At 41.1% G+C, this 25,729-nt stretch overlaps 1 protein-coding gene across 10 annotated transcripts in view; it reads right to left on the minus strand.

The window, feature by feature from the left end:
- The window catches only part of AKT3 (AKT serine/threonine kinase 3), a 258,802-nt gene that overhangs the window by 92,324 nt on the left and 140,749 nt on the right, over positions 1-25,729 (minus strand). For 5 of the 10 annotated variants that reach the window (XM_073338268.1, XM_073338267.1, XM_073338266.1 and 2 more), the window contains 4 exons: positions 18,596-18,823; positions 15,336-15,447; positions 14,072-14,216; positions 3,044-3,175 (listed from right to left, as the gene is read on the minus strand). In XM_073338268.1, coding sequence (XP_073194369.1) covers positions 3,044-3,175; positions 14,072-14,216; positions 15,336-15,447; positions 18,596-18,632 — 426 coding nt within the window. In that variant the 5' untranslated portion in view covers positions 18,633-18,823. The remainder of the gene's footprint in view (positions 1-3,043; positions 3,176-14,071; positions 14,217-15,335; positions 15,448-18,595; positions 18,824-25,729) is intronic. The other 5 variants (XM_073338261.1, XM_073338263.1, XM_073338262.1 and 2 more) reach the window with 2 other exon arrangements.

The following is a 25,729-nucleotide window of genomic DNA, read 5'->3' on the forward strand; positions in this document are numbered from 1 at the left end:
AACCTTTCCATAAACAGCTGTGCCATTACATCTCAAACCTGACCCATAACACACCTACTATTACAATCATAGTTTTCACTAGTGCATATTACACCAAGCTGTTAGTCAACTATGTGATGTACTTAAATGAAGACTAGGTTGACACTGAAGAACTTATTTTAACTTGTGCTCTTAAGTGTCAATTTAAGCACTCCGCTCCAGAGGTTAAATGCTATCATTATTTATAAATCTCTGTGGATCTATTTGATGTTAGTGTGCCAATCAATTGTGCCTACCAGCCTGTCATATTTTTGCATGTGGTGGGAAGGGAAAGAGAATCTACCAACTTTTCTGAAGACCCAAATATATCCCCCATTCTAAACTTCACCAGGACCTCACATCATCACTACCACCCTATCAGCCATGGAAAACTGAACACCACTGCCTCCAAAGTTATTAAAAGTAATCTAGAGAGGTCAAAGTTGAGAGATTAAGGAACGTGTTGCTTCCTCAGACATTAAAGCTACTCGGTTAACATGGGTGAGATCAAACTAAACAAAAAATCTGGGTCTCCGGCACTATCCTAATGGGCAAGCTTCTGCTCTCTGAAGTAAACTGAGTAACTTCATTGATCTCAACAGAATTACTTTAGATTTTCACTAGTTTAATGGAGAGCAGAACCTGCTACACAGAGATAGAAAAATAAGTATATTATTTTAACTTTATTTTAAGTTCAGTGTTACTGCAGCAGCCATCAGCATAAAAAAGGGAAGCCAAAATATTGGTTTTGTCTAACTGATATAAAAGCCACCCCAACTATGGCACTTTTACACTGGGCAAAAGGGCAAGAAAATGGCTTAAAGGGACTCTAAAGGCCCTGCATGCAGCCAGGTAAGGATTCTCTCAGCACAGGAACTAAGAAAAATAGCCATCAGACTGCCTCCTGGGGACCCCTACACAAGCACTAACATAAGGGCCATGCTGAGGACAAAGGTGCTGGGGGTAGGGCTGCTCTGAAGAGCACTTACACCCATAGAACAAACAGAAGCAGCCGCTGTACACCCACAGGATTGTCTAAACTGCATTGAGAACTGCTCTAGCCCTTGGAGCTGTCCAGAATCAGGAAGACACAAAGCCACCATAGCCCCCATCCTCCTTGGCTGCAAGTTCTGGCATATCACAGTTCATCCCACAGTTATATTTAAAAGCAAAAATGTATAGAGTGATATTTTAAAAGTGAAATATATAAAATGCATGAGAAAAATCCGATTAGAATTTTATCGTTATCAGTTTTGCCAACCCCAGGCACTCAAATATCGTGAGTCAGGCCAACAAAAATCATCAGATTGGGGTTCTTTGGATTTGCCTTCTGACATTGCAGCATCTAGAGTTCAAATTTTTAAACTTTTCCACGTGACAAGAAATTTACTCTCTAAGATGAAAGATAAAATTCTCACATAATAATCTGATACCAGCAGCTGGGGTTTTCATAAACCACCAAATATTGCAAAGGTCACAATAAGTTACTGGGCACAATACAGGGGTAACTAGGTGAAATTTAAGGGCCTGTGTTACACAGGAGGTCACGCTAAATGATTTGACGGTGCCGCTGGCCTTGAACTCTTTGAGCTACACTCTACAGCGGGGTGGGCAAACTTTTTGGCCTGAGGGCCACATCGGGGTTCCGAAACTGTATGGAGGGCCAGGCAGGGAAGGCTGTGCCTCCCCAAACAGCCTGGTCCCTGCCCCCTATCCACCCCCTGCCGCTTCCTCCCCCTGACTGCCTTGCTCAGAACCTCCGACCCATCCAACCCCCCTGCATCTTGTCCTCTGACCACCCCCTCCCAGGACCCCCCACCCCTAACCGCCCCCCCCCCAGGATTTCCCCCCCAGCTCCCTGTCCCCTGACTGCCCCGACCCCTATCCACACCCCCGCCCCCTGAGAGCCCCCCCAGGACTCTCACACCTATCCAACACCCCCTGTTCCCCATCCCCTGATCACCCCCCCACCAACTTCCACCCCATCCAACCGCCCCCTGCTCCCTGTCCCCTGACTTACCCCTGGGACCTCCTGCCCCTTATCCAACCCCCTCGCACCCTGCCCCTTTACCATGTCACTCAGAGCACCGGGACTGACAGCCACGCTGCCTGGCCGGAGCCAGCCCCGCCGCCACACTGCCCGGCAGGAGCTCGCAGTCCCTCCACCCAGAGCACTGGCGGCACGGCGAGCTGAGGCTGTGGGGGAGGGGGGACAGCTGGGAGGGGCCGGGGCTAGCCTCCCCGGCCAGGAGCTCAAGGGCCGGGCAGGATGGTCCCATGGGCCAGATGTGGCCCATGGGCCGTAATTTGCCCATCTCCACTCTATAGCTACACTACAGCTTCTCCAGCCGACATAGCCACCGCCACTTGCAGGGGCTGGAGTAATTTAGCCAATGGGAGAGCTCTCTCCCATCAGATTAGAGCGGCTACATGGAGAGTTTACAGCGACAGCCTAAGAATCAAATCACAACAGTTGGCAATACCAGGCTAATCAAACAGTAAGTTTAAACTATTTGATCCTGCCCCTTTAACATCAGCCCTGCATGCATAAACTTCAGATTTTTCCTGTCCCACAGGAATGGAAAGTTTTAATTCTTTATCCCATGAACAGCTGCCTTACCTAGCAAGGTAGGGAATAAAATATAAGCTAGATTTAATTTCTCCACTTCACGCAAATTACTCTGAGAATGATCCCAGTTTACTTTTAAATAATCTTTTCCTGTAAGCCTACAGTACTTCTCACAGTACATTTTCTTCTTAGTTAAACCTGACTTGCACAATCTGTCTGATGCTTTCCTAAACATAGATCCAGACGACCACAGCAAGGATGCATCCAAGTGCTTTCTGCTCATTAGATTGGTAAGGCAATGGAAAAAGTCACATGAAGTACAAATGTTAAGAGAACTTAGATCCCTTTACAAACTTATAGTTACCATCAGAAACCACAGGTGTTTTGCCTCTTATATATGGAATTTCCCACCCAAAGGAATACTTGAGCAGAAAAATTATTAAAATATAAGCTTACCTTTGCAATAATAACTTCTTTTTTCAAAATCTTCATCGCATAATATTTTCCACTTGCTTTCTCTCGGACCAAAATAACTTTGCCAAAAGTGCCTTTCCCCAGCAGTTTTAAATAGTCAAAATCATTCATTGTCTGGATGGAGCAAAAATCAAGAATAGGATTTGTACTATGCAGATTCTGATTCTCTCTCTCTCTCTCTCTCTGTATGTATGTATGTATAGATATGCACATTCGGTGCACTGCCACTACCAAACAGTACCATTGATAGGAAGTTAAGACCAAGTTATACAAATAGTGAATTTCCACAATCAAATTCAGAATAGTGAAGAACATTTTAGTTTAAGGCTTCAACTACATTCTTAATGCATTCATTAATATAATTATTGCAGTTTATATTCCCTAAAAAAAACCTCCAAAAATATATCATATGTAATCATTCTTAGCAACAGCACATACAGAACAAATTAGTCTTACCTCTGAAATTCATGGATTCTGCCAGTTTAAGAAAGATTATCAACTCTAGCAGAAGGGAGTGAAGAAATATGGCCACTCACAAGCTTCCTTTAACACCAGGCTGCTGCTGGCTCTGGACTATGGGGTTGTTTTTTTTTAAAAAAAAAAAAAAGCCATACATGATCCACTAACTGCAATACAATGCCAGTAACAGACCTTGCAGCTTAGCACCAGCTGTTGGCTGATTTAAGTCTTTGGGTATAGAATTTACTGCGTGATTGTTTTCAGAACCAGCCTGGTGTTTATGTTTGCATTTTTATTTTCTTTCACTTAACTAAACTTCTACAAAATGGATTCCAAGAAATCAAAATATTAGCAGCAAACAGATCTGGAAACCTTCATATCTATCGATATAAGCAGGCGGTAAAGAGGCTGATGAATCTGTTGAGTCTACCATCGCTCACTCCGTCTTTACATGATGGGGTTAGTTATCCTGAGGAAACCATCCTGAAGCCTCTTGATAACTCTTTAAAAACAGTTTTGACGTTACAGAAGGCACTAATAAAGGGTGTCAAGATACTGTGAACACTGAATACAGACTGAAAACATGAAAACAGAAATTGCAAATTTAAAAACTATATAAAATACTCTAGTTTAAGAAAGTCTCTAAAAAAAATTAAAAATCTGGAAAATAAGGAACCCAGAAATCACCAACTGTTAGAAATCCAGGAGTGTTTAGAAGGGGCCAAGCCAGAGAAAGGCATTTAGGAGCTGCAAGTAACAACCTAATCCACTAAATCTGATCTTGTCAGTGAAAGGGTGCTCCTCATTCCTGGTCTTGCTTTGGGAGAAATGGTATTTAATGATAATTCTCCCACAACTTGGCTACTCTCAACCCATTTCCATGCCTAGGTATTTTTGTTCATACCTAATAAAGACCGTGTGTGCACGTGCATGTACACACACACACACACACCCCCCTCTCTTATGAAGGAAAAAAGAAGATTGCTTGTATAGACAACTAGGCCTCTCATCTGTCACACATCTCAAATGACAATGATGCACTAGGCTGCTTTTCCACATACATGCCTTGCTAAGGGCTTGTCTACACTGGCAGCACTTCAATGTGGCTTATGTGGTTGTGGCGCAGCTCTGGGAGAGCTCTCCCAGCGCTCTTAAAAAAAAAAAAAAACACACACACACCTCCACAAGAGGCACAGCTCCCAGCGCTGGTGCACTCTCTACACTGGCGCTTTACAGCGCTGAAACTTGTTGTGCTCAGAGGTGTGTTTTTTCACACCCCTGAACGAGAAAGTTGCAGCACTGTAAATCGCCAGTGTAGACAAGCCCTAAGTGTCATACATTGGGGGGAGGGGAGAGAAGCGAGGGAAGAGACTCTCCCATAAAATAACCTTTGGTCCCAGATAATGTGTACTCAGCTGGGAGCCAGAATACTATGGGTTCTGGTCTCACCTCTTCTACAGATTGATGTTAATATTTCTATGCACTGTCTTCTCTACTGACCAAGGTCTCATATCCCTACCCTAGGGACAGGAAACTATCATTCCCCCCAGATTACAAATAAGGTAATTGAGATGTTGCACATGGCCACTTCAGGCAGATGTAGAAAAAGAACCCAGGTCTCCAAGACAAAAGCAATGCAAAACTCATCCACTTAGCCATGATGCCTTTAGAATGAGTGTGCAAAACCTGCATGCTTGACTCTGATGACTCTAACCACTAGATCACACTCTGCTGCCAGAACCAGAACCAGAACCCAGGAATCCCAATATCCAACATCCCACTGCTGTCTCACCTACACTTGTGTAATCCACTGGCCAAGCATGTGTTATTTCCCTCTCTAGGGCTGATACACATACAAAATAAAAGCCTACTTCTGTATCATTCACTCCTTTCATTCAAGTGGCAGAGATCTGTGTTGTGGCTCTGAAGCTCCTAGGTTGAAATCCTGCTGACAATCCATGGGGGAAAAGACGGTGAGTGATTATGTAATTAAAGTCTGTTTATAAATGCATATGCACCAGGGGCATAACTAAAGTTGCACCAACAAAATTAATTCTGGCATTTCCTAGTACTTGGCTTTGCAACTTTAATGCTCAATGTAGAATTTTTAAAGCTAAAATATAAAAAGATACAGGACCACCACTTAAATGAGCACATACAGGATGACTAAATACCTCATGACCTCTTGCTGTAGGTCTCCACTCTGAATCCAGTCCAACTCAGTGGTACTTAAATTTTGTTCCCATCTAATGTATGTTTTGTGACTACTATATAAGAATATTTTAGTGAATCACATTTCCTGCTTGGCAAACATCCTATCGTGCTTTGCACTACTTGGTATATTCAGCAGAGATGCTCAGAACTGTGTAGACCATGGAGAACAAAATATCCCTGTAATCCTTAGACAGAACTTATTTATCAAGGCCAAAACAGACCACTGTGATCATCTAGTCTGACCTCCTGTATACCACAAGCCACAGTACTTACCTGAATTAATTCCTGTTTGAACTAGAGCATATTTTTAGAAAAATGTCCAGTCTTGATTTAAAGTTTTCCAGTGATTGAGAATCCACCATGACCCTTGGTAAATTGTTCCAGTGGTCAATTATCTTCACTGTTAAAAACGTGTCCATTAATTCTAGTCTGAATTTGTCTAGCTTCAACTTCCACCCACTGGATCATGTTGTAGCTTTGTCTGATGACTAAAGAGTCCATAATCAAATTCCTGTTCCCCATGAAGGTACTTACAGACTGTGATCAAGTCACCTCTTACCCCTCTTTTTGTTAAACTAAACAGATTGAGCTCCTTGAATCTATCACTATAGATTCTAATTTTTTCTAATTCTTTATTCATTCTCATGGCTCTTATCTGAAACCTCTCCTCTTTATCAACAACCTTCTTGGACTACATTCTTTGTTCCTAGATGTATATATTTACATTTGGCAATATTAAAACACTTGTGTGTTTGTGCCCTGCCTCCCAAGCAATCCAGAAGGTTCTCTATCAATGACTTGTCCCCTTCATTATTTTAGCACTCCCCAAATTTGTGTCAGCTGCAAACTATCAGTGATGATTTAAAGTTTTCTTCTGGGTCACTGAATGTTAAACAGCATAGGGCCAAGACCCAATCCCTGTGGAACACCATAGAAACACACACACTCAAAGATTCCCCCATTTATAATTATGTTTTGAGACCTTTCAGTTAGACCGTTTTTAATTCATTTACGTGAGATGTTAATTTTGAATCATCATAGATTTTTAATCAAAATGTCATGCAGTACTAAGTCAAATGCCTTCAAGAAGTCTAAGTATATTACATCAATTCTATCACCTTTATTGTTGAAAAACCTGCTGGTAGATAAATAGAGGGTTTCACTTTCCATGACTGTCTATGCCTTTTACCTGCCATAAATCTACACAACTGTGTTTAAAGATGAAGTTTATGATTTTAGGTAATCTGTTTGAAAATTTGATCATTAAATAATTTGTAAAAATTCCACACCTGGAACTGCACAAAACCTGAGACCTATAGGCAAGTGAGTAAATATGTTTGCTGATTTAGCACAGGAAACTCTGAGGCATAAAAAAAGAGAAGTCAAAAATTGCAAGTGACTGGGGCACAAAGAGCTGTGAAGGTCTTTCCACCTAAAGCAAAGATAATTGATAATGGTGAACTCCAGACGTTTAAACAATTTGATCATGCAAAGAAGTTTTTAGAACAAAAGAGAAGGAAGAGGATTAACAGGTAGAGATCATCTCAAAAAGGACCTAATCAAGAATGCTTCTTTTACTCGGTTTTAAATTTATATGATGATTTTATTATTAAAATCTTTAACCAGTTAATTTTTAGTGAAGGCTTAGCACAGTCGTTCTCAAACTGTGGGTCGGGACCCCAAAGTGAGTTGTGACCCCATTATAATGGGATTGCCAGGGCTGGCATTAGACTTGCTGAGGCCTGGGCCCGAAGCCCAAGCCCGAGCCCCAGGTGCTGAGGCTCAGGTTACAGGCCCCTCACCAGGGGCTTAAGCTCTTGGGCTTCTGCTTTGGCCCCTCTGCTCTGGGCAGTGGGGCTCGGGCTTTGGCCCCCCCCATATAGGGCAGTGGGGCGTGGGCAGGCTCAGGCTTCTGTCATGGCTCCTGGGGTCATGTAGTAATTTTTCTTGTCAGAAGGGGGTCACGATGCAATGAAGTTTGAGAACCCCTGGCTTAGCATGATTCCTTTCCTAAAAATATTTTACAAGTTTTTTTCCTCCAATTATGAATGTAACTGTACATTACACCTGTATGGATTTATTGGTACTATTTCAACATGTTGATATACTAATGTTGATCTTTGACCCATCAATTCATGGATTTTTCTTTTCTCCCTCTCCATTAGTTTTTCTATTAACTCAGACTTAAAAACAGTTGTGCTTTACTTTTTCATTTTTATCCTTATTTATAGAAAATATAATCTGTAATAATTGTTAAAACTCCATAAAGACTTTCAAAAGGATAATCAACATTATTTTATATATATTTTCCATGTGAATAGGCACCTGTGAAAGTTCATAAATCAGAAACAGGCTGTATATTAACAAAATGTTTTAATTATACAGTGACCAGCTATCATCAAACTCTAATGTTCGATCCTGATCATAAATATACTTCTCTAGGTTCTAAAAATGAGAGATAGCTGTTCAAATAATTACATGGACCCTTTCTCAGTTATTGCACAGCTATCATAATATATCTAAACCCCTGAGGACGAGCAGAGAACTCACAGAATGCTTTTGTCTTCTAAATTAAAGAGCCTTCTACCATCAATCTATAAATCTTATCAACATGTAGGTAGTACATGATACAGCTACTAGTTAGTGGTGATAATTACTCTGTTGCTGAATAGCAGTAGCTTCTTTCATAGATTGGGAGAAAATTGTTCTTGCAATAAACAGAGTACTGAAAGTTCTAGAAATGAGCAGAAGATATTAAGAATCTGCACAAAGTGCCTGGACAGGAAAGGGTTTGAGGTCCAACAGAAATTAAGCTACAACCTCTTCAAGGGAAAGACTGTCTTTCATTTTCACAGCACAGAGCACACCATCAGTTAAACAATACTAAACAATATTTGTCTCAACAATGAATGTCTCAGCGACCTCAAAAAAATGTTCCAAGGAAGCACGACCAAAATTAAATAAAACTAACAAAATACGTAAATTAGGAATTAGATCCTTGGACTTTCAGTCCCGATCTCTTCTTTTCACTAAACAGATATTGATCTAGATTATATAATTTCTATCCACATTTATCAGTCCAGATACCTCCAAACCAATATAGATGTCTAAGCAAGAGCAATGAGGAAAGGAAGGGGACAGAATGAGGAAGGAGGAGAAGATTATGACAAAAAGAAAATCAAGTACAGTAAAAGCTTTGTTATCTGGTATGTTGCGTGAATGGGACGTGCCAGCTAGTCAAAAATTCCGGTTAACTAAAAGTTATACTTACCAATGGAGGGAGTAAGTTTTGGTGTGGGAGCGGGCTCAGGGCAAGAGGCTGGAGTGCAGGAGTGGTTTCAGGGTTCTGGATCCAGGTGGCGCCCCCACAGCTCCCATTGGCCGCGGTTCCCAGCCAATGGGAACTACGGAGCCAGCGCTCAGGGAAGGGGCAGCACGCAGAGCTGTCTGGCCACGCCTCTACCTAGCAGCAGCAGCAAGGACATGTCACTGCTTGCTGGGAGCCGCCCGAGGTTAGCACCACCCAGATCCAGACACCTGGCAACTTAAATTCTCTGTAAGCTGCGCAGCCACACAGCAGCCTTCTTAGCAGAACCCATTCAGGGGCCTGCCACAACCAGAGGAGGGGCGTCCTTACCCCGGTCCCAACCTCCCCTGGCCCCAACTCTGCCGTGGCTAGGGCCCTTACCCTGGCCCTGACCCAGCCCAGACCTGCCAGGGGAGGGGCACCTATCCTGTGGTCCCAGCTCTGCAGCTGATGCGGCGGGGAGAGGCAACTCTCTCCCAGCCCAGGTGCTGCTGCGGGGAGAGAGAGCTGTGGGGAGTCTGCTCACTCCGCCGTAGCTCTGGAGCACCCTCCTGCACCCCAAAACGCTCATCTGCTGCCCCACCCCAGAGACCGCACCCCCAGCCGGACCCCTCATACCCCTGCATCCCAACCCTCTGCCTCAGCCCTGAGTCCCCTCCCACACTCCGAAGCCCTTGGCCCCAGATCCGACACCTGTCACGCATCACCTCCATATTGGTACGCATAACAAAATTCATTCCGCACATAGGTGGGAAAAATGAGAGGGAACACTGCTGGCAACCCTATCAGAAATGCCAGTTTCTAGGTCTTTCTGGTTGGTAAAGTGCTGGATAACACAGCTTTTACTGTAGTTAATTTTCTCTGTTCTATGTTCCAACCTGCATATAATAAAGCATAATTACATTATGGTTGACACATGGAACTTTTAAGCAGATGCTTGAAGAGCACTTCTAAATTACAACTGTGCTTTGCAAACAGGTCCACCATGTAATGTGTGACCACAAGTGTGTGGTGACCACATGGAAGATGTTAATCACGTATCTTCAGCTAAAGACTAGTCTTCTCTAGAGCCCTGTGTTTTTTACAAATACGAAATAACACAAAACTGAACAAAAAATGTCTAAACTAAATAAAATGAAAAACTCACTCTGTAGCCACAGCTCCTGGGCCCAGCTCCCCACTCCAGGAATGATGAGGTGGAAGGGGTGCAAATTTGAGTGAGTGTTGTTGCAACCTGGCAGGCCCAGCCTTGCAGGACAGGAACCTCTGCTGCAGGGTGAGTGCAGGGCTGGCTCCCTCTGCAATCTGCAACTCCCAGTGCCTCCCACCTTCTAAGGGCAGGATCGAAACCATCCCCCAGAGCTTCTCACCATACACACAGATAAAACAGAACATGAAATCCCCCCACCCCCACCCCCCATATAAAAAACTATAAAAAATAAAAAGAATTTCATGGGGCTCCAGTGTTCTAAAGGCATCAATTTTTAACAGTGATGGTAATTAATCACTAGAGTCATGGTGCATTTGCCATCACTGACAATTTTTAAATCAAGATGGGATGTGTTATACAGAAGGTCATTCTAGATCATCACAATGGTCCCTTCTGGGACCCTGGAATCTATTCATCTCCCCACAAGTCACAATTAGAATTCTGACAGAAGAAGCCAGGTCATCTGCTCTATTTTAACAGTCTTGTAAACAAACATGCAGCAAACAACTTTCTTGCTCTTCTCTGTGTTGAAGTAGTGAAAACTGCCTGCCTGAGAATGGCCTGGAGATATGATTCTTGCAGAGTGAAAAGCACAAGAAATCCCTGTTCAACAGAACACCGGCTTGGTCATGGTTGGGCAGAATCCTTTGTATCTTAACCTGTAAGACTGGCCATTCTCCCCCTGGGGGATTGGACAACCGCTTGATTACCAAAGGGCAGTTGATCATCTACTCTGTGAGCCTGAAGAAGGAAAGTGAAAGCACTTCATGCCATACCACTTCTAAAAGTCAGAAATCTGTGTGACCAGCTAAGGCCTCCATAAAACGGATCATCTCTTCCCTCAGAATCACTGCAGACTGGGGTGAGTACAGTCTTATCAAAGTTAATTCAGAAAGTTAGCACAGCATCAACGAAGAAGGGAATACTTTGGTCTAGATGAACACATTTATAGGTATATTAAGGGAAGGGCAGAAAGCCAGTCCTATTGTAAGAATCTGTAATCTAATATCTCCACAAATGAAACTAAAATCAGTGCTATCATGGATCTAGTTTTCACACATGCCACATCAAAGCAGGTATTACAAAGGAAGGCAATAGCCTTGGAGGATTTTGAGTAGTGGCTTAACAGCGGGCCATGGTCATAGACCTAGTGGTGAAGACAAAAGTCTCTTCCTGTTCTCTTCCTGTGTTTACCAAAGGGCTCAGAGATGGCAAACAGTGCAGAGTAACACAGTGAGGCCTGCCAAGGAATACAATGGGTGGATGTTGGGAGACTGAAGAAGCACCACTCAACCAGAGGAATGAAAGAGCTGGGACTACTAAAAACTTTGATGAGGTAAAGGGGCAAACAGCCATTCACATGAGGGTTATAGGGAATTAGACTCTTGAGGGGCTTCCATCTATTAGATGAGGTTCTCTTCTCTGTCCCTCCCCCTCACCTCCTATTTCTCCAGTGTTCTGGTACTGTTTGTTCTTTTTCTTACTTCTTACTCATTCTGAATCCTGAAGAACAAATTTATGAGGTAAGAGAAAGATGGAGAGAGCAGAGTTGCAGGTTCCATGCTTCTGTTGTTGGAAGCCAAAATAACTAAGAAAAGTTCACATAGTTAATGCTTGTATAGAGCTGATTGACTCCACTACTGGTGTTTTATTTGAAGGATGAGAAAGAGAACAGGCTTTACAACAAGTTGTGAAAAACTCATAAGAACATACTCTGTGCATAAAGGGACTGATTCCGTTCCTATTTAAATCAACAGGAGTTTTGCCATTGATTTCAATGAGAGCAAGATCCTGCCCATAAGGAACAAGTGCAGAGAGGAATAAAAACAATCTTCATATACTAATCTGGCATAATGTATTTCAGGATTCTAGTGATGGCATTAGCATTTTATAGCTACAATATCCATTAAGATTTTTAAAGTTATTTATGAAAAGCACCACCTTTGATTTACAGAAATACCCAGACTGAAGATGATGGAGCCTCGTCTATCAAAATTAAATCATGTACTCTAAAGATCATTTTATTTACAGACTCAATTTACTACATTTCTAGAGCAGAGTAGTCCCATTTCTGTGTATTTGTTTCTTAATCTGATTATGTTCTTCTACTCATAAGTGTACCATATGGAGCAGGCACAAGCAAAATTCATTGGGCTTAGATATAGAATCATGTGACAAAGCTACTGTGTGTACGACATATTGTACAACAAACCCCTGATGTTAAACAAATCCATATAGAAAAGAAATGACAAGGTAGATGGATTATATGGTTATAAATTGTGGTTCTGAGTATACCAACAACTATAAGAGCTTCACAAAATCATATGTCTAGACTGATTTCTAACCAGCGATTATTATCTTTTCTCTTACAGAAAAGAGACTTTAATAAAAGAAGCAAGAAAAAATATTCTGAATGATTAACATTATTATAGTATTCAGGACTGCTGGCTGCTGACTCTGTGGACATACAGGGAAAGTGACAACACACCCTGTATTAAGGTTACTTAACATTTTCCATTTTAAAACAATTCTTGAAACCTTCTTTGAATTTTTGCAGGGAAATGGCCATAGCATCACGGATGTACCCTTTACTGGCCTCAAAAAAACTCTATTCAAGTACAGCTGAGTTATTACGTATCAAAAATCTCCATTTCCCATCTGAGGTTAGCTTTTTACAGCTTGCTTTAGACTTGCTGCCAAAATCCCTCAACATTCTGTAGCACTGTACATGCACTCATTTCAGGCATCTCACTTCAGATTTCACAGAGAGCTCAAGTCCTCGATAGGACACAGAAAAAAAAATTCATCTTTCTCCTCCTACTCCCTCCCACCCCTTTTGGCCTATGGAAAGACACACTGAACAGTGACAAAGGGAGACCATGAGTTCCAAAGGCACTTCTTATAAGTTGTGTTAATAATTCTGTACCGCTGACAACCCTTATTGATATGCAGTGTCTTATACTTCACTGATAAATTACATAAATTGGGAATAGTACTCAGATCTCTAGCTAGGCAGACCCAAATCCCTTCAAATTAGCCACATTACCTACCAGAAAGGCCCTGCCATATCTTTGGGCATGCTGTTTGTAAAATAGTGCTAAATCATGCACAGGTAACCCACTCTTTCATTGTGTTATATCTCCACCTCTAGTGGCTGGTTCACATAGGACTCTTCCTGTTAACAGATGTACCATAGTTTGTCCTGGATCATAATTGCTAGAAGTCTGTGCTGCAATGCTAAAAGCTCAGGATTCAAACCTTCCTGATGATGCATGATGAAGAGATTGTTACAGCTGCACATAGCAGAACCTGGTTTTGCTTTATTAAAAACTAGAGCACAGATATTTTGCTTTCTGCGGAAGACTAAAGTCATTAAAAGCCAAATCCTGCTTACTTTTCTCATGCAAATAATAAATATATTTAAATAGGACTATTTGTATGAGAAAGGCAAATAGTTTTCCTTTAGGGCAACTCCTGTTTCCAAATTTCTAGAAGAGTCAAAAAACTAAAATGTGAAAATGTATAATGAATTAGTTGACAATTTGTTAAACCAGACTCTGAAAAAGTAATTAGTGTATATATCTGTTAAGATTTGATGCCTGAAGGAGTGAACTGTGGGCTCAAAAAGTGAGTTATATTAAAATAACGAAATTAGAGGAGTTCAGCTTAAATAAAAGAAATGTATACTTCCATGCTTTATGGTCAACTGAAACTTTCTATAAATAATTGTCTTTGCATATTACTTCTATACAAATGCACAATTATACACAAGCTATTTACATATCATGGAATCTTATCAGTCATCTCTGTATCCTGTTACCTTTCTTTTATGATGGGTTGTGGAAGCATCCATCTCCTCCTCTCCTATATTGTCTATCTGTGATGTTGGACTACAGTTCATTCTCTCCTCTTCTTGCCTCTGAAGCCTGTCTGCTACAGCTTGGATAGCTTCTGTCCATTCTTCCCTATCAAGAATAAACCAAAATTCCTATTAATAAAAACTAACACGGCTTGACCCCTTCTGCAACCAAATGTTTTCTAATGAATGCACCCACAGTAGTACTATTTTACCTGCAAAGTTATTATGTTACATAATGAAGGAATTACTGAAGTAATTTGCTTCAGTTTACTCCCATACACTACATAGTCCGACAAGTGGTATATGCTCTAGATCCAGCAGCACAGGATGTGTGTGCATGGTAGATTATATCACAATAATTAAATGTGTTTGATTCTGTAAATACTTTAATAGCAAGTTAAATATCTTAATGAGTCAAAGTATAGCTCAGAGTTTAGTGTAGACAGTATTCTGCAATCCCTATACAGTCTATGTTTCTTGGTGAGCTTTTTAAAGGAATATCATTAAGAAACAAGAATTGCACAGTATAAGGCAATGCTGTGCTTTTAGAACAATCTAACTACATTTAAATGTGTGTATATATCTATACTAATATAATATTAACAACACCGAAAGGAAAGCTAGTAGCTATGCAATTTCTAACATAATGCCAAACCATGGTATTAATCTCAACTGGAAGTGGGCACTAAGAGATAACAAGGATCACAATACAGCTAAGTAATGATACTTACATGGCACTTCATCTCATGTCTCCTACACACTTGTCTTGCGAATGAAGAGTTAATTCTTATTCTTATACTTAAATGTGTATACTAGAGTATCCGCTCTAACAAGGAATTGTAATTATAACTAAAGATGTAGTCATAGGATATTGCATTTTCTGACAAAACAAAAGATATACTGGAATGAAAAGAAATTCAGAGCTACTGAGAGAAAAAAAACGAGTTTCATATTTGGTTTATGTTGCTGAAGGTGAAACACTTCAGAGAGATGTCATGACACAAATTTGGATAAGCTGAACACATTCTTTCCCTTCAGTTATATAAAGTTCTTATCTTATATTTGATATGAACTAGGAACATTTTCCACAGGCTAATATATAAATTCTTAAAATAGTTGCACACAAATAATCAGATTATGTAGTAATCAAAATCAAGACTTGTGCCATACTGGTAGATGTGCTGAAACTTCTGCCCAAGAATTTGGAAGACATAACATTCCTCACCGTTCTTCTGGAGTGTCTACATGAAATGTCCTCTCTATGACAGTTGTCCACTGAAGACATCTAATAATAAATGTATTTGGCTTTGGTCGCTCTGTTTTCATTAGCTGGCATTCTAGAAAGATATAAGAGACATTTTTTTCTTATAAGTATTGCTATTATAATATGGTAACAGCAAATAAAATTGTTGAGTTAAATTATACATAGTTTATACACATCCAGTATTTATAAAAAGCCATGGAATGAATTACCCAATGCCCAGATGAACTTGGGGCATGGATGAAAGCTAGTTAGTTGCAGGCAAAACTGAGATAATGTTTGTGGGCTGGAGAAAACTGCCAGAAGAGTTGATGGAATTTGTATTGGTGTCTCTCATACAGATAGAGTGATCTCCATTTGTAAAACAGGTGTGCAACTTGAGGGTGGTGTCAGATTTTGGACTGCTCAAGGATGCCAAGGTAGTGCTTGTAGCTAAAGGCACCCTTTTCCATCTGCACATGGCAAGATGAATGTGATCTTTTGTCTCCAATGCAAAAAGAAAAACAGTTTTAGAAAAGCAGAGTAACACCACACTTCAAAAACTGATGTTTTACCCATATTTCTCAAGCAGGTGAAAGCACTGAAGTTTTTACTGGCATCTGGCACACCCATACACCTCATAAGCTATTGTATGCACATTTATTTGGGTAAGCAAAATTCTTACTATGATTTGAAAATGAATAAGGGCTCATTTGTTGATCTCTCCTTTCACTGACAGCTAATGAAAAATGTGTGTAAAGATGAATGAGCAAGTACTATAATATAGAATATTACAATTCTTTTCTACTAGTTACTGAAAAACTGCATTACATTTACAAAGAAAAAAAGAGTTTGGAAAGTGAAGTACAAAGCACAGGGGAATAAGTGAAGCTGGCTACCAAGAGCTGGCTCAGGATGCTGAAGCAATAGTTGAGTCACTACCAAGAGAAGAGAACAAGCCGCCATAATGTCCTCAAATTTTCTACTATACATAAACAAATGTAATTAAAAGGCTGAATTTCAATTCAAACAGTTGGAAGTCTAAATTATCTTTCAAAAAGATGAATAAACCAGTAAATAGACTCAACTTTTTGTTCTTGTATGCAAGCCATCTATAATTTAGAATTACGAATTTTAATCCTAAATCCTTCAGTGAAGTTAGGATTCAATATCAACCATGAGAGTTTTCTGACCTTTTAATACTAGGGAACATACAACATCTGGGTGGAGACTAATGTTCAAAGGAATACAATACTAAATCATCAACAGAAATTGGCAATACAGTTTTAGAAAAAAATGTCTCCTTTCGGGCCATTTCTGATCCTTTATCTAAGATGAGGAAAAAATAAAAAGAATTTAAAAAATACAAAGGACCTTTCTGAATTATTGAACTTACCTCCTTAAAATGAAAAGATGATGTAAAATGCCAAAGGTTAATTTTATTCAGTATGGCTACAAAATGTTTGAAACATTCCAAATTATTAGGTAAACTACCATTTTCAAATAAAATGATGCTGCTATCTAAATTAGATAGGTTAGTTAAACTCTCCTGAGCAACTCTAACTACAAGCTGTATTTCAAAATGTTCTGTTTACTTTACACCATTCTGAACCACAGATGACAAAGTTTGCTTGAAGCTGTAATTACTCTGTAAAACTGGGAAGCCAATTAGAGGGCCTGAAACCTGCCAGTTCAAAAAAAAAAAAAAAAAAAAGGCAGATCATCTGTTCAGATTTTATTAAAAAGTTTAGTCTGAATTCTGTAACTTTAACCATTTAATCACCAGTTTTCTTCTCAATTACATTCATTCACCATAAAAGCTAAAAAGAACACTAAACAGTCATCATGATTATTTCATGTACGCAAGGTTCCAACAGCAACACAATTCGTTGATGTGGCTAGACAAGAGTACTGACCACATATTAAGCAATACACACACACACACACACACACCATAGAACTCTTGCTAACTTGATCAGAAGGCTCCCAGCTGCAGATGCAAGAAACAACTTCTGCTACGGAGTGGGGAAACTTGAACACAAAAGGTAATTTCCTAAGATTACAGAATGATATGAAAGAAACTACATGAAGTAATGATTAATATTATTGTACAGAGAGTAGGCATTACAACCCATTGATCAAGAGAAGTAACCTCTGTCATTGCATAGCAGACACAAACAGGTTAATTAATTATATTCCACACTACAGAATAAAAAGTGCCTTGATGTAGTTGGTCATGCTCCAAATTCTATTACTTCTGATCCCCCAGGAGGTACTGTGCTGGCACCCACTGATGATTTATCATTGCATTCTCTCATGTAATAAGGGAGGGTGCAAACACTGGTGCTTCACATGCTAGTGGTAGGGGGGGTTTTAAAAGAGAGAGAGCACAGAAGATTATATTAAACACACAAATAAATCTGACAATTTTCTTGGTTAATTTAGTGCTCATGAAACTGAGGTATTCATAGCAATAATCTGAGCCAGATATAATACAGTCTCCACAGCTCTTCTGATGCATCTCAACCCTGACATGCCATCCTCAAACCATTTCAGCCATAGGCCCCTCTTCAGCAGAAATTGAAAACTACAGTATGCCAAGCTGGTGAAGGTTATGTGAGATAGACAAATGTCCATTAGCTTTAAGGATGAGACCAAGCAACCCATTTTAATTGGTGACCCATGTCAAGATTGGAACCCAACTCTCCGAAGCTAAATGATACCATACCAATTGCATACCTAGCATTCACATGCTAATATGAAAAAACCCCCAAAAGAGAATCAGACCGTAGAACACTAACTATGGAACACTGAGAGCAAATCCTTTCTACAGCACTTTAGTGCCATAAGGTACAGCTGGAAGGAAATACAATTCCTCTCCTCCCCATCCCCTCAAACGCCCAAAAAAGAAGTATTAAATGTGTGTGTATGTATAATGTGTAGCTGATGTTAATACCATGTTCATATCTACAATGGAGAAACAGTTTATGCTAGTAGAAATGTCCTCTCTCATTGTCCATCTCCACTGCCCTACAATACTGGTAAATTAATTGGTACTTTAGCTTACCTAACATAAAAGTGTTAGCTATACACATTAGACCTGAGTAGGAACTACCATAGTTTACCTGTGCACAGTGTGCCCATAGATATAATAGGGGCCATCGTTCAAAGAAGAACCTTAGTGTACTCACAGTCAGGTACAAATGCATATAATCTGGAAGGGAAAACCCATAAAAGAAACGTACTGATAACGGCTGTTCTTTGAGAAATGGTTCTGTGCATCCCCGAGTATGGAATATGGTGCTCCCTGGTGTTGAGGCAAGGAATCTCTACCAAAACTGTGTCTGTTGGGGTGCACAATGCCCCCAAGTAATGTTGATGGCTGAGGTCTGAGTATATATAAAGGGAGCGGACTCCCTACCAATCTCAGTTCATTCTCCTGAATTGCTGAGTCCCAAAGTGTGACAAGAAGTCTGAAAAAGAGAAGATGAGTGGAAAATGTGAACGCACAGAGGAGACTCCTGAAGAACAACAACTACCAGTAAGTTCCTTCCTTTCTTCTTCCAGGACCTCTGTGCATTCCCACCTGAGAGAAGGTAGCAAGCTGTACCACTTGTAGAGGACAGCAAGCACCCCCTGCTTGAACATGGCATCTGAAAAAGAGGCAAAGTTTAGAGGCTTAAGGGTATGGATGGGTACAAGAGGCATAATATTTAACATGGGTATGAACTGAACTTTTATGTGCCTTTCTGCATCTCTCTATTGTGAGTATCTATCATAGATATGCCACTGAGGAAGCTGTGGCTCATGTAGAATGGACCCTAATTCCTATAGAAGGGACATCTGCTTTAGCATAACACAAGCAAATGCAGGAGGTGACTGTCAATGACTAGAACGTGGACAGTCAGGTCTAGTTGTTGGGGCAGGTGTCAGGCCTAGTGATTAGAGCAGTGACCAGGATGTGGGCAGTGGGGTCTCGTGGTTACAGCAGGCATCAGTACCTAGGGTCAGAACCAAAGTCAGAGGCTAGATTCCAGAGCCAAGCATCAGAGCTGGAATCAGGGGTCAGAACCCAGGGTCAGAACCAGGTTACCTGGAGTTACACAGTGATGGGGTTACTCAGTTTGAGATTAATTCCCATGTGGATCTTGAGGTTTTACACAAGGAGTTACACAAGGCACGGGCAGGGCTGGGAAGAAGCAGGCACAGGCTAAAACAGCTATGATTGAATGCTTTGAGCAGCTGCTGAACTGCTGCAGCTGGGCTTAAAGAGTCAGTCTGCTGACTCTTCCAACCAACCAGGAGGCATAGCCAATTAGGCATTAGCTTTCCATGGACAACATTTAAATCCCTCGCTGGTGTAGGTTCTTTATCAGCTGGAAAGGCATGCATTTGTCCCTTGAGAAATCTAGTTGATGTGGTGTGGAAAAACCCCTGATGACAGGCTGAAATAGCAGTTTGGTGTATATTCTAGGATGCAATAGTGGCCAGCCTCCATTAGGTACAGTATATAGTTCAAGACAGGAGCTACAGAGTATTTCTACGTGGCTATAAAAGACCTTCAGCATGGCTAAAGCTGGCCTTTGTCAGCTGACTCGGGCTTACAGGGCTATAAAATTGTTCTGTAGATGTTTGGGCTCAGGCTAGAGCCCAGGCTCTCTGACCCCACAAGGGGAATGAGTCTCAGAGCCTGGGCTCCAGCCTGAGAGTTTCCACTTTTATTTTAGTCCTGCAGTCCAAGCCCCACAAACCCAAGTCAGCTGATCTGGGCCCTGAGACTAGGTGCCAGGGATTTTTTTTTTATTGCAGCATAGACATACCCATAGGGGGGCAGACTCCAGCCATAAGCCTTTATCACCTGTTGAGCAAAAGATGTCCATAACACTATTGTGTTGCAGGTTTTCTAGATAGGATAGGATCTCAATTACTCTTGCACTGCAACTAGGTGAGGACCCATTAGAAGCCTATCATCTAGACCAGGTGCCAGGATGGAAAATTAAGACAAGAATTTTCTCTGCTGCTTGGGAGAGAAGTCTATAGATTGGAGTACGTGGTATGAGGGCTCCCAAGGGAGCTGTAACAAGTTGGTGTACCAGTGTTGTCCTGGCCACACCGGTGCTATCAACAGAACTTTTATCCTGTCCCTTTGGATCTTCTGAGTATTAAGAGCATGGGTGGAAGTGCATATGGAAAGTCACTGGACCAGTGCAATAGGACGGTATTGGTGAGGCCTTGTCCCTGCCCACTGGATCACAGTAGGTTGCATTTAGTGTTCTCCCTAGTGACAAACAGACCTATTTCAGGAGTCCTCACCTGCTGAACAAGTGCTGAGCCACCACCTCATTCAAAGACCATTTGTGTTGGCCTTGCTTCAGCATCCTCAGACAGTCTGCTTGAATACTCTGTACTCTTGGCAAGTGTAGGGCTACAGGATGTACATAATGGTGAATACCCCAGTACCAGAGTTTCGTCACTTTCTGGCAAAATGTGGGGGAATAAGCATCCCCTTGTTGTTCAGATAATGCATGTCAGTAATGTTATTGGTTAGGATCTGAACTATTTTCCCTAAGACAAAGGGCAGGAATGATCTTAGCGTCAGTGTATGACCCAAAGTTCGTGGATGCCAAATGAGGTATGGATTCTTGCAAATTCAACAAACCCTGCATTTGTGACTCCTGAAAGTGAGCTCCATAGCGAACCATGGATGCATCTGCTGAGACCACCAATGCCTGAGCCAAGGGCTGAACTGTACTCCTACTAGTCCATTCTCTGTACTTCAACCAGGAGAATTTATGTAGCACCTCTGGTGGGATGGTCACATACCTCTGTAGACTGCCCGTGTTTGGGGTGTATACGTGTGCCAGCCAGTGTTGTAAAGGTCTTATTGGGAGTCTTGTATGGAGTGTCACAAACAAGCCCCATGAAAAACTCCGTCCTTTGGCATGGTTGATTGTGTCGGGTGTACAGAACTGCAGCATGTGGAAAAATTGCTCCTTTGGCAGGAATGCTGAGCCTACAGTCAAATCCAGTGTCTCACTTATAAATGTTATCTTTTAAACATGGGATTTGACATGATTTCTCCTAGCTGATTTCCAGCTCTAGCTTGTGAAACAAGTAGCACATTAGACTTACTGAATTAAGTGAACTGGCATTAAGGAGACAGTTGTCCAAAGTTTCACCCTTTGGGTCTTTGTAGATGTGCTGCTGTTAAATCCAGCATTTTGTTGAATACCCTTGGTGCAATTAATTATTTTTGTTGTTGTTGTTCTGCATACAACAGAAATTATGCTGATAAAGATATTATATCTCGTGAGAACAACTGTGGACAAAAACCACCAATCTGCAAATGGCAGTCCTTTCCTCATGGAAGGCACATGTAGCTTGATATCGAGGAAGGGATTACAGTCTGTGCCCGCAGAATCTGCTACTGTTTATGACTTAGCCTCTGTGCCTCAAGATCCACATGGGAATTAATCTCAAACTGAGTAACCCCACGAGTGTCTGCTGCTCACTAGTATGATCTATCTTTGTTGATGACTCCCAGGTGTCAAAGTCAATATTGCACTGCTTCAACTCATGCTTCAGGGAGTCCTTGAATTGTTTCTTCTCACCGCCTCATGCACAGTTACCCACTTTCAGTTTGCCATACAGCAACTGCTTTGGCATTCTGGTACCATCCATCCTCAACACATGATCAGCCCAGCATAACTGTGATGCAATGAGTATGGATTCAATCCCGGTGGAGTGGCTGCATTCCAGAACAATCAAAAGGACAAAGGGAAGAACTGTATATGCAGAACAACAGGTATTTCTCATTCCAGTCTGCATCCCTGTTTCTTTCTCCTCTTACTTGAGAGGTGGTCATGCTCTTTGATTTTTTCCACAGCTACTGTATACACTAGAGATTGAGCACTAAGATGTTAGATGAAGTTAAAAAAAAAAAAAGTCCTGAGTAGGGATTAGGTACATCCTGTTGCCCCTGTAAGAGACTGCTGGCGATAAGGACCCAGATCTCTCTCTAGCTGGATCAAGCAGCCTCTATGGATAGGCCACGAAATACTACCCTTTGGTTTCAACTGAAGGATGTCAAATAAAGGATCCCAATTTTCAACTGGAGTCTCAGTAGCACCCTGACAGAGTGGGAAAACCATCCTGTTCAACAGTTCCTGGAATTGTTGATGTGGTGAGGAAACAATTGAAGTCACAATGTTCTCATCTGGTGACATTCCATAGACTCTGATGTCATCCACTGGGATGTCGTCGACACCATCATCTATGTCTGTGTAAACACATCCCAAGTGTATCTGGGATTGTGAGTCTTCGTATTTTTAGAGATGGTCAATATGGTGGCAAAGCAGGTGGCACAGCCAATGAGGATGGGAGTATCGGCAGTACCAGTGCTTTAGGTGGAAACACTGATTGCACAGGTGGCAGTGTAGGCAGAGCCAAGGTCAAAGGAGCAAGCATTGGTATTGGGGGGCCAGGTAGGATGCCAACAGGGCCAAGTATGGTGCCAGTGGGATTGGACATTATGGCAGTGGTGCCAGAGGATAAGACTGTGATGCTGAAAGTGAAGTCAATGGACCCAGGAGTGTCAAGTACACTGGGGCCAACCATGATAGATCCAAGTATCTCAACCATGACCCTTAATGTGTCCTGTAGTGCAGGCCACAACATGCACTGTACAAAGTTGTGTGGAGTATCTATTTGGTTACAGGGACAAAGAGATGTCAGTGGGATGAGATGGTAAAGTTGGGGTGGACCAAAAAGGTTCCCCCCACCCTTTCTTCAAAAAGGGTTGCAAATGGATCCTGCAAATCAAAAGGCAAGGTTTGGTGCCAAAAGCAGAGACTCCAAGGTCCAATGTAGTGGAGGATCCTCTTGTCTTGGCAATGCCAAAGACATAAATGGGATGAGCACTGGACAACGAGCTCTCTTGTGTTGCCCAGGTGCTTCGGAGGGTCAAGGTGCCTTCCTGGGAAGTTAAGTCTTTTCTTGCCCGATTGTCTTATTCAAGTTGATGCGTGACTCTTCTCTTCAATGATCCAGTGCTGGACTGCCCCATGCCAATGAGGAGTGAGAAATACATGGTGCCACATCCCTTTGAGTATAGTGAACGTGGGGCACTGTGAGCCTTGAGAAGCTGTTGCTAATTATTTTTGGTACCAAGAAGGAGTCTTGAGCCTGCAAAGGTGTGGAAAATGGCAACTGAGGTAAGGGTTTTGAAGATCCAGTGCTAGAGCCTTTCCTGGTTGTCAGTGCCAAAGGTGGTGCTGACTTGGAAGTTCGAGGCTTACACCATTTAGTTGGCTTTGGTGCTGAAGCAGATCTTTGAGGGCCGTGTTATCAGCCTTGTCAACCAGTGACATGGCTGGAGGTTTTAGCACCTCACTAGTTAGATGCTCTCTCAGTGTAAGGTGCTGGTATCAGTGGGTTCTAGATATAAAAGCCTTACAGACTGAGCACTATATTCGGCTGTAGGCCTCACCCAAATACATCCCTCAGTGAATGCATATTCACTTACAAAAAACTTTATTAAACTGGACTAAAGGTTGCTGCTGTATACTACAAATACCAGTAATGGCTTTTTTCTGTCACTATGTTGCCACCCCAGTATTAAAAAATCATGAGTCAAACCCCCATTTGCGCTAAAGAAAATGAGAAGATTAAAACATCTTATGTTTTTTATATGCTTTCTTTGTTTTATATATCTCATGTTTTTGAGATTTTTCAGCAACAAAGAAGGCTTGAATTTTTTTAAATTAATGCTGGCATTCTCAGGTATTCACATGACTCCAGGGCTCAGGCTTTGGGAAAAAGCACCAAATATCATGAGACATGCAAAAAAAAAAAAAAAAAGTCATGAGAGTTGGGAAACACTGCAATATCTTTCTGGAAAATGGGACCTAAAAACCCCAAACTAAAGAATGCTCAATTAAGGTCTCAATGTATATCCCTGGGAAAAAATGTTTTTACAAGAAACACGAAATGACAAACTGATGAAAACCAAAAACTGCACAGTAGAGAATTTCCCATACAAGATACCTACAGACCTTAAATGTTCCTCTGAGGGTAAGCAATAGGGAACGGGAACATCACAGCATCTCTCTATCACCAGTCCAGTTTAGGACTCCTATTTATACGCACCAATAGGATCCTCAGTGTGGCCTTTGTAGCAAAACTAATATGGAAAGTAATCATAATACTGGATATATTTTGCTTTTTCTTGTTTCAGCTGCACAGGCACAACAGAAGATCAAGCAACATATCAGGTATTTCCTAAAGGTAGGAGCTATGCTGACTCACAACTAGACAGTGGCTCACTTTACAAAGCCAAAGGCAAACTAAAAACTTTTTAATTTTAAGTTACAGAACTTGTTCTTGCTGCCACTAGATCACAATGGAAATATTCCAAAAATATCAGTCTAATGTCTCCCTTGCCCATCATTTTTCCCCTCAAAAATTTTGTTAAGAAAGGTAATTTTGAGTGGGCTTGTATTTTAGGAATGTATTGACAAAACGATTCCAAATTTGTACCACAAACGTTATCCCAGTCTCTGAACAGGTATACCAGTTTTACAGCTGATCTAATTATTCAAGTGCATTTTAGAGAGATTTGAAAATTGGTCTTCAAATTTTGTTGCAACCTTACCTATGGAATTGCTAGCATATAACAGCATGTCTAATCAGTTCCCTTAGACCTAAATTAATTCTGTTGCTTAAAAAAAAATAATAAATAAAAAAATTCACCTCATTCCTTTTCTTGTGAATTCAAAAGAAGACAAAAAGTTCACTGCTGGAACCTTTAGTTTCTCTTCTTTTCAATATCTTAAAATCATATAAATGATGAAAACTACCCTCTGACCAACTCTAAGTTTAAAATTTAAGAAAAGCAACACCACTTCTCTATTTAGAAGGTAGTAGGCACTTTCAGAATTAAACCCTAATCCTTCTGCATTAATTAGAGGGAAAACTGTCATTAAAAGGTATCTGAAACTCTCATTATTAGAACATATCTTCACCTTAACCATCTCTTTTAAAGACAAGAAAAAGACAGCTCCACTGAAGAGTGCCTTGCAAGCACAATCTTTCAAGGTATCAAAGGCAAATTCCACTTGCTCTCACTTTTGGCCAAAACTCAAAGGTTTCTGTGAAGGGATACATTTCTCCCCAATTACTCTTTAGATAAAACAGAGGATGAAGGCAGAGAGCCAGTTTTCAAGGATATCTAGTTATGAACATGCTGTGTGATTACTCACATATTCATTGCATGTGCAAAAAGTAATTTTTATCAGTGGGTCCCTGAAAGAGCACAAAGCACTTATGGTGGCCAAGGGATGCAGTAGTTTACACAAAGTGACATGACAATAAGCTTTCAT

Source organism: Lepidochelys kempii, chromosome 3 (genome assembly GCF_965140265.1).
Source record: "Lepidochelys kempii isolate rLepKem1 chromosome 3, rLepKem1.hap2, whole genome shotgun sequence".
Lineage (NCBI taxonomy): Eukaryota > Metazoa > Chordata > Testudines > Cheloniidae > Lepidochelys > Lepidochelys kempii.